Raw genomic sequence first — 9,855 nt, forward strand, 5'->3', positions numbered from 1 at the left:
GGCAGAGCAGTGCTCCACTCTTTTAGAGGAAACGTTGAACGGACAAGAAAATGCCAGTATTAAATAACCCATCAGAATGCAAGTAAAGAACATCTCAGAGAACAGGTGTGCCAAGCTGCAAAGCAAACGTGTAAATAAATACGTTGCGAAGCTACGTTCAAAGGTTGACGAAATTACTTTCCGACCGGCCTAGCATAATTAGAACGCGTCTGTTTCCACGGATACATTTTGCTCGTTCGCGAATCCATTCGTCTTCTTTATTCGCAAAAGTTTATCCGAATATTCGTGTTGAGTGCGTTGAAAAAAATTCTTGCTTTGAGCAGTTTGCACCGAGGCCTACACGAGCCCGGTACTGTGTGTCTGTGGGCCATTTTTGGGATAAGAGAGAAAAGCTGTGTGGGGTCATCGAAAATGAGTGGAAAGGTATCTCGCTAGAAGCCCATATTAGGCAGGCTTATTACATCATCGTTCACGTGTTTCGCCCTTTATATATATACATGTCGTGTTACAGATTGTTAGATGTTCATATACAGAATTGTTTATAATTAGCTATTAACAGAAGAGTAACAAGTAAAAACTCATATGTAGATGTTGTAGAATATAGTACATATATTTTAATGGTAACACAGATAGAATATTGCAGCTACAGTAGAAAAATAATCATATTGTCATGGAAACTTCTCTGTTACAGCTTCTCGCAACACGTGATATTTAATTGTAACTATTGTAGCTTTATATGTCCACAATGAGCTAGGCTAGAGCACGTATTTAAGTGTACAGGTAGCTTACTTAAAAGTGTAAGATTCTCTGTAAGGGTTAACCACTAATAGAAAACTGAGTTATTCTGAATAGATTTTTGTTTAAGCGTTCCTTTTGCTTCGACACATTTCATTCCCCGTTTTCCTGTATGCCAAGGCAAATGCCTAAACGAGTTACGACTCAGTTTTTTCGGACAGCAACTAACGGCTACCACAAGATTGAGGTTTTTTTGCACACGAAGCTTTTGGCACCCGTATATTGTTATTAGGTTTGGGAAAATGTGAGATGGTCGTAGTTCGAAACCGGCGTATTTTGTGCTAAAAGGAATTAGCTCTTTGAAGCGGCGGCATTAGCACCAGATGTGAAACGCGTAGCTACAGTTCAGTACTAGACTTTGTAGTCCGACTAAACGATTTTTGTGTGTAGCATGTACTTACAAAACTGTGCGCACCCTGGCTAGTAGATTGTTCCGTTGTTTTCGAATATTTATTCCAATTTCTCAATTACACAGAAACTATTATTACACTTTGACACATGTGTTTGATTTAAGTGCCGATAAGATTAGCTGAGGAACTTAAATCACCCGCATTTACGTTACCCTAAGCCTAACTTTCGCTGCTCGTTCTGTCATACCTGAAGCTGAATAGTAAAATGAAACATATCCCTGTTTTATACAACGCAAAACGAGTTGAGAAAACCATCTATGCAACTGGCTTTTTGTTTCCTTACTCTTCTTTAGAATCTCTGTTCGTGTTAGTCCTAAACGTACACGTTTGTCAGTTAGATTGCAAGCGTAGAGCTGATAGCTTTATTAAGTCTATGAATAGTGGCCAAATATAAAAGAAATACTTGTTTTTGGGTACTCTCAAACAGGTTCCACCATAAACTGGCAAAAGTAATCAATGAGACATAGGCTGTAGAAATAACTCTGTTTTTAAGTACCGCTAGCCTTCGGTTAATATAAAAATAATCCGTATGGTTTATCTACACCATTTCATAGGATCCATTTGGTCAGGAAAGGATGGGTGTGTCTTGTTTGATGAAAATCCGGTTAAGTTTGCTGAGGTCTCTAGCATCAACGTCAGGGTACAGGTCTGTTCGGTTCATAAGAGTGAGCGTCATTCGAAGAGTGTTCCAGATATTATCCGACATAGCTCTGCTTCGTACGATTCCGTTTGCTGCTTCGGCTTTGGCGTTATCCTGTGAAGGTCATTATGGATTCATAAGTGTTTTCATCTAATAGGTCGTGTAGTGTTTCCATACGATTAAAGTACATCGTATTTTCAAACCCAAACTTCACTTCTTACGCGCCATTCTCAAATGAAAAATTTACAGATAAAGTCGCACCGAAAGGACAAATAATGGTATCATAAATACATACTTGCAGATTCAGCGCTGTGAGAAAATGCTCTGCAGCTTCCTGGTGTGCACCGAGGTTGATACATGAAATGCCGAGATTAAATCGCGCCCGGATAAATCCCGGGTGCAGCTGCAGTGACTGCCGATATGCTTCAACAGCTTCTTCAGAGCGACCCCCATTTGCTAATGTAGCTCCCAGCCTGCAATGATCAGACAGCGGTGTGATTAAACAGAAGTGTACAATTAACCAGAAACCACACCTATTCCAATATGGTATAGAAGCCTTCCTTAACATTCAACTCTGTGGGACCAAGTAGAACGCTTATTCAGCCAGGTAATCGCTCTCTACTTACCGATTCCACAGTAAGGAGTCCTCAGGCTTTACTGCAACAGCAGCTCGAAAACAATCAACAGCCTTATCAAAGTCTCCAGTAAGACTTAATAGAACACCAAGACAGGACTGTATATCGGGGTCTGGAGAGTCTGGGTTAATTTGTGCAGCGCTAATGTACATATCCAAGACCCGCTTGTGTTCTCGATCTTCGAGCACTGACATTATATGCGGCTCTGACGTCTGAGGCCCTGTCGGCTGAGATACCGGCTGGAACAAATGCATCAACGAACTTATTTTCAAATTTAAGTCAATGTCGTATTTGTCGTATTCTGAATATTTTTGCTCGTATATTTAGTTTGTGAGCAAAAGTCAATAGAGAAAATGCTAATGAAGTAATGCAGGTATAATGTCATTGCAGTGCACTCTGAATACGTAAAAATCGCCAACCTCATTAGCCCCGTTTTGTCGTGGTCTTTAGCTAAATATCCCAATTCGCGTATGGCATATTTACAGATAGTCTTTTGAAAATCAGCTTAAAAATTTCCGAATAGTTTGAAAATTTTGTCTAGCTGATCGTCTCCAACCAGTCACTAAATATTTTTGAACTTGGATGAAATGACGGTGTACCTAGAATGGCTTTTTTTTATCTGACATTTTCTTGTAATTACCTGTACAAGGTGTCCATATTTTGGGCTTGCGCGCAGCCACTCAGTGAGTACTTCACATGCTTGCCTTTGTAGACCTTCATTCGTATAACTGACCGCTAACGCCAACATGGCCGCAGCATTTTGCGGTTGTAAATGAAGACACTGACGTAGTGCTGCGATTGCCTGAATATCTTGTTCATTTTGCGCCTGAGTTGTCCCCAGCAGCTGCCAAGCTTCAGCATGTGCACTGTCCTTGCGGACCGCAGCTTCGAAAAGAAGTACGGCCGAAGGTAGATCGCCTTCACGAAGTTTTTGTAAACCTTCTTCGAACGGATTCTGCACTGCATCTTCCAGAAAATTTTGTTCGTTAAAACGGTAATTCCTATACGACTCAGGCAGTGATTCGTTTCCTTGCGCCCCATTGGAGCCCATTGTGTTAAATGAAGCGTTGCCCCAAATCTCAGCTAAATCTTTCCACATTTTGAAGTCATCGCGAGCAGCAGTTTTTTCCATTGACCTCTCTTCCTGGTCCAGTTCTTTTGCCCATCGTTCCGCAGTTGCGGCACTAGATTCACCCCCGACCTAGAATGCGTCCATATATCCGTTATACATAATGAAAGTCACCTGTTAAATTAGTTCGCAGATATATTCAAACTATTTATACTCCTCACATTGCTGGAGTGTATTAGCAAATCATCCATGCGGCCACGATTACAATGCATTGCAAAATATGAGGTACACATGTGAGGGATGAAAATATCTTGACAATGTATATATATGTATATGCCTCGCACGTATGTATTAGGTTGGAACATAAGTAATTTCGGTTTTCACTTAACAAAGACGCAAGGTTTTCTCTAGATGGAAATAACGAATAAATTCATTATGCCTCGCGGTTCTCCATGACCTTGTTTTATCTGTCAATGGATTTGTTTGTTTTGCTTGGTAGAAATTTTCAATCCCAGTGTTGTAGAACTGATCCAGACAAATTTTGAAACCTCCTTCATGGTCAAAACTACGATTACGTATTCAATTATCAGCGACTGGAAGAAATGGTAAGTCGCTGGAGCGAGGTTCGGAGAATGGTGACTGCAAAAGAACTGCCTCTCAAGCACTCACATTTTTTGCAATGTGCAGCCTGGTAGTATCTTAAAGAAGGATGACAAGGTTTTGTCTATTAGGCTGTTTTTTTCCTGTTAGAAAGCGTCATTTACTAAACGCAATTAGGCCATATACCGATCTTTGGTGACCGTTTGATACTTCTCAAGCATCTTTCAATATATAGGATCTTTCTAGCCCTGCTAAATGCAAATCATCGTCTTTTTAGGATCTCTTAGTCTGGGCTTAGGTGTATCTTCTGGAGTTACTGATCTGGAGAGTTATCCTCTGGAGTTCTTTCTCTGTTTTATGTCGACGGAGAGACAGCGCTTCCCTCGCCGAGGCCAATCTGTGTAGAAGCCTGCCATTGTGAATGCTGGTTACTTGGTACGGAGTAAAATACTTGAAATTAATACGAAGCTATGTTTCTTTTGGCATTTCATTCGGTCCATTAGGGCACACCCAAAACAATAGCTTCAGATAAAGTTAAAGTGTCGTTATTTTCACCTCCAGCCTTGATATTTAAAGCTTGAGCGAAACATAAAACGGCGTTCACTGCACAATCAAATTACAACGGACTTGCGAAAAAAAATTATTTCCGACCGACGCACAGAGCTAAGCAAACAGTGGAGGAATGAAAAGGAACGGAAGCAACAAAAACGAACCAAAATTATTCACGTTCCAATTAAATATATTGCAGAAATGTAAAATGACTTTCAAGCCGCTGTCAAATGTTTGCTCTACCATACATGTATATATATATATATATTTGAGCGCATAAAAGTTTTCCCGTTAACCCTAATCCATATTATAGCTTAAATAAGACTACATTTATTTGGCCCGAGACAACAGCATCAATATACACCTGCATCACTGACCTGTTGGACGAATTTATAGAATTCTGTCTTTTCTACACTCGGATCATTTTCTGTCCGGACGAAGTCTCTTGCAACTTTTTGCAGCTTTAATAATTCGTCAGCATTTTTCTGTTCACTTTCCGCTAAAATGTCTTCAGCCCACTTTCCACCAGCGCCCGTTTCTTCAGGGCGTAATGCAGCTGGCATCAGTTGCTTTATCGGCATTAGGATCGGCCTCTCTGGACCGTACAGTTGGGGTGTCATGTGTGGATCTCGAAGAACGCTGGCCACACGGAGACTAGCAGCGGCTGCAGAGGAAGAGGCTGTACGCGGTTCTGATATCATAAATTCGGTCGCCCAAGATCTAGCTTGCGAAGAAGGGTCCACTGTGCCGAATTCACGAACCCATTGCTGACCCCTCGACGTCGCTGCTTAGCACAAGATGCAAAGGGAAAAGCAAATTACCAATTAGTGTCGTTATAGCTAAGCACTAGAAAGAACAACTTGTCCGGGATTGGCTCGGGGGACTGGTTGTCTGCAGCAGAGATACGCTTAAGTCGGTCGTAACTTCCAAAACGTGTGAAAATAGTGCGAGGCCTTATATTTCGAAATTGAAACAGGTGAAAACCTGCAAGCATTCTTCTGACATTAGTCTATTACTGAAGTTTGCTGATCTTTGTGTAACAGTTAAACACCGTTGGCTTAAAAGAGCGCATGATGCAATTTCGATACCAGTGTTTTCGGCAGAGACGCTCTGGTGTCTAAAAGCATCTGGAAAGAAGCCACTACTCTAAAGTTCCACAGCTTACAAACGCAATAAAAAAATATGAGCGTCGCGGGTTGTAAAAGGAATAGGCAAAGACTGCGTATCAATGAATTTTACTGAAACCACATCCTCTAAAAAATGTTCTAAGCGAGACGGAATTTTAAAAAGTAACGAAAAGCGAAAACTTGTCGATCACGTTCCGTTGCTATTTGACAAGGTATATAGGTTATTTCGTCTAGATTCCTTGATAATAGACTACCCAAAAGTCATAGGTGACACATGTTAATAAGTTGGTTATTACAAGATATTAGCGACAAACGTAATTCTTTTTTTCTTCAAGACTTCTGAATGAGCGGCGTGTAAATCGACAGCACTTAATTTAGCGATCCACCTATAAGAAGATGTACAAGCGCTGAGATTACGTCCTAGATGGGTAGTTACAGTGTGGAAAAAGAAATTCGAAATCCTGGTATTCTACGGATTCAAGCCTATGCAATTACTCGCGACCGAACGTACAGTTTAATTCGCTTAAAAAAGTAATAGATAACGAACTTACGAATGGTTATACAAAGTACTGATAGTACAACGGACTGCTAACGCTTAACGCAGAAATATAACCAGAAGAGTTCCTGAGTTATATTGAAAAATGCTTTCATTTCAGTTGCTCAGATTAGAAGTACTGCTCATAGCTTTGCTCTGGAAAGCTCAATGTAACTAAAAGATTTACCTTTGTTATAATAATCAAATTACAATAATCTTCATCACTAAGCCCGATGCACTGACGTTTTTACCTTTGATCGTGCATTATTACAAACATTAATAACTAGTTACGCTGTGAGAAACTTTGGTTCACATCGACTCGGAAAGCGAATATGCTGATAAATTTTGACTTGCCAGCTTGTAGTTGTGTCGCTCCCGTTTGATTGACCTGTTGTAAGAGGTCGCCCATGTGAAAGGATGATGGAGCTGGGATAGCGGCTCCAGCCCCTGCACCTATAGGTGAAACATGCTGAGTGTACTGCTGAAGACGTTCGCGACGGCGCAATTGTTGCGAAAGCTCCCCGAGTGGATTCTGAGTGCCGCATTGAGCACTGATCAGTTCACGCGTCGACATTTTAAAAAACTAGCAAATACAAACAGCAAAAAACCTTTATCTTCAAGATACTCTAAAATAATTATATTTAAAAGCCATAATAATAAATACCGATTTGATATTTACCTACTGACGGCACTGCTATCTAGAGATTTTGACACATATATACTTTAAGTATATACTTAAATTGAAAAAAAAATTGACTATCCATTGTAACATACATTATCGTTGCTATGGCTCCTATCGTAGCAATCCTTAGCTAAACACGCATCTTCAATGAAATGGAATAGATCTTGTTGGCAGATATTCAGGAGTCTTAATCATTAAATAATTATACATTATTTTTACTTAATATAATAAACACAGTGCCATCCCATCGAGTTCACAGGGTTTGCGTAATTTGCAGTTGGACGACTCAGTTTATGGTTGATACCTTAATCTTATCGTTGTCGTAAACTTTCTTTAAAGTGGTTGCTAATGTAACACTTAAGTTCGCTAATCGAAGAAATTTGACAGCATTAATAATTCGGCTACACTTAGATAAGTGGTGATTTATATGCTCATAACAACAATAATTTAATTACTAAAGAGGTCGCGAACATGTCATCTATGGGGCAAACGGTACACATATCTACTGTTATTATTTTCGAGCATGTTCCTCACTTGGCAAGCTTAACTTTGTTCCGTCCGAGCCTATTCCATAAAGGCAGCGATCCTAAGAGCGAGTGCGATTGCAGAGAGACGATACACTGACCCACGCAGCGCTCGACGGCTCCTTCTTGGTTATGCGGTGACGTAACAAGTAGCAGCCCAGAGAAAATTGATTAATGAATCTATTCCGACTAAACTCGTATGACAAATAATCAAAAACATACTTTAGTGGCGTACCCGAATAAAACTGAACGGGTATAATTTTCCTGAATGAAGCCATGCTGCTAATACCTGTCATTGGTCGCAGTAACCTTCATGAAACAAAAGACAGCATGATCGAAAAATGTTATACACGTTTTCTCTGAAAGAAAATTGATCCACACACAATTACGGGTCGTATGTGCACGAACATTGATAGACTGTGTAGATCAAACAGTAAGGAAAGCAAATAAATCTAAAATACTTAATTAGGTAAGTTACAACTCCGTATACAATCTGAGGTACACGTCATGTGAGAGCAGATAAGTTGAACTGCATTGAAGGGGCCGCACAGGCAATGTTCGTCAGTCGAAATCTTTAGATAAATAAATAAAACAATGGAAGAAAAATTTTAATTTGGCCTTCTACGTATTTGAATTCTACGTAAAAATTGCTTTGTCTAACTACTGAAAGGTGTTTTGTTTCTTAAAAAAAAAATGTTAAAACGTAGTTAATTACGGTACTTTTCGTTTCAAAACTTTACCCGTTGCTGCCATTGAAGCCGACTTTTAAAACTATGACAAAGCTAAGCTTTTATTTATTTCAGGTCTACTCATTAAGCTTTACATCTTTAGGTACTGACATGGACCTTCTCTCTGAATACTATTTGGCTTCGTTAACAGACCAATTGAGTTATTTAGGCTGCATTTAAGTTTATTCCCTCCCACTTATTAAATACCTCTGTGTTATTGTATTGTAACAATAGACAGCATGTTTCGTCCAGCAGTAGTGTACGGTGAACTAAAGCACCTTTATAACATTTCTCGGCAGTTCTATTCATGTTTAAGTAGCGGCAAGGCGAAAGCGAACGTCCGACTAAAGAATGTCTAGAGATAGGTCTCTAAGACACTTGTACGCATGTGACAACGTTACTCAAAGTCAACGTTCGTATAGAGGTAATTTCCTGTTCAGACAGAGTTACTCAGCGAACTACTGTGTGCATACACGACGTTGCAGCTATGCCAGTAGGATGTTGTCGTAGCACTATGATACGTATCTAGTAAAAATATACTACGGTAATTGAAACGGATCATCCACTACGGGACTAGCTGAGGAACGTGTATTTATTACGGAACTATTTCTGCTATTTGTTTATTCATCATCAAATCCTTTAATTGTACAATTTCTGTTTCGCAGACGGCTCAAGTGCATCACAAAACACTTTAAAGTAGGAAACTTTTCTTATCAACAGGTTGCCTAGATTCCTTTATCATATTTATTTTATATGTTGCTTATCATCGACGTATCACATAGCTTGCTTGTACTCCCGTTTCCACCGTCGTACCAAAATCGAACTATGTTCTCACACTTATACACACGAATCAGCTATTAACTAGATATTCGATGCCGGTGTTTTTGACCGCTCGTATATATGTCTATTTGTTGGGAATGCTATTGGAAGTCCACCCTGTGAAGGCAGACGCGGCTTCCCCTCGCCGAGCACGAGCCACAAAATCAATCACAATTGAGACTGCGCCACTTACTCCTACTGGCCATCACTATTGCTCTTGTACGAGGCGCACACAGGTTCATAACAACACAAACTGTTCTACAGCAGAGCTATTCCCTCACAAACAATCGAACTAATTACATTTGAACAGCATGGCAGGTTGGCGCATGCATTTCAAGGTGAGGTTTTCTAAAAACTTACGAATCACTGCTGGCGCTGCTATCTGCAAAATGCCCAATTGAATCAAACCATTTTTAACCTTTCTTTTGCAAATATCTTTCCCTTTTTCTTTAATGACGATAACATAATCCATTCATCTTTCTCGTTTCGTCTCCACAGGCCGATTTCCCTCGCTCATGATTGCTCGTGACTTAGGAGCGCCAGATAAATGGGTTGCCAGCGAAGCCAGCTGCGCGGGCTCAGTCGTATGTTGGACGACAGACGAGGGATACTTGATTGAACGCATTTATGTCGAGATCTCGTCAAAGCAGCAGCAGCAACAATGCTATTATGCGTCCGCTTTCTATTGGGTAATTTTAACTAACAATTTGTTATGCGTCAGTTAACCAACTTAAATATCAAA

General features: G+C 40.1%; 1 protein-coding gene across 7 annotated transcripts; it reads right to left on the reverse strand.

Moving 5' to 3' along the window:
- Positions 1–585: 585 nt before the first annotated feature.
- Pex5 (peroxisomal biogenesis factor 5) lies at positions 586–9,645 on the reverse strand. 7 transcript variants are annotated; one of them, XM_022811774.2, is made up of 8 exons: positions 9,474–9,645; positions 7,577–7,688; positions 6,715–6,943; positions 5,076–5,482; positions 3,121–3,681; positions 2,472–2,719; positions 2,141–2,318; positions 586–1,959 (listed from the first exon to the last, which is right to left on the reverse strand). In XM_022811774.2, the coding sequence occupies exons 3-8, from the start codon at positions 6,932–6,934 to the stop codon at positions 1,771–1,773; spliced, it is 1,803 nt and encodes a 600-aa protein (XP_022667509.1). In that variant the 5' UTR covers positions 6,935–6,943; positions 7,577–7,688; positions 9,474–9,645; the 3' UTR covers positions 586–1,770. The 7 variants fall into 7 exon arrangements, with proteins under 7 accessions (XP_022667509.1, XP_022667508.1, XP_022667507.1 ...); XM_022811773.2 differs by having other exon boundaries at positions 7,577–7,691; XM_022811772.2 differs by having other exon boundaries at positions 7,577–7,755.
- Positions 9,646–9,855: the final 210 nt, after the last annotated feature.

The sequence above is a fragment of the Varroa destructor genome, unplaced genomic scaffold (genome assembly GCF_002443255.2).
Source record: "Varroa destructor unplaced genomic scaffold, Vdes_3.0 BEIS01000006.1, whole genome shotgun sequence".
Lineage (NCBI taxonomy): Eukaryota > Metazoa > Arthropoda > Arachnida > Mesostigmata > Varroidae > Varroa > Varroa destructor.

Coding starts and splice junctions, on each gene's coding strand:
- Pex5 (XM_022811774.2), bottom strand. CDS start 6,934: ATGTCGACGCGTGAACTGATCAGTGCTCAATGCGGCACTCAGAATCCA. Junction 5,483..6,714: donor AGCGACACAACTACAAGCTG/GCAAGTCAAAAT, acceptor TGTGCTAAGCAG/CGACGTCGAGGGGTCAGCAA. Junction 1,960..2,140: donor TCACAGCGCTGAATCTGCAA/GTATGTATTTAT, acceptor TGACCTTCACAG/GATAACGCCAAAGCCGAAGC.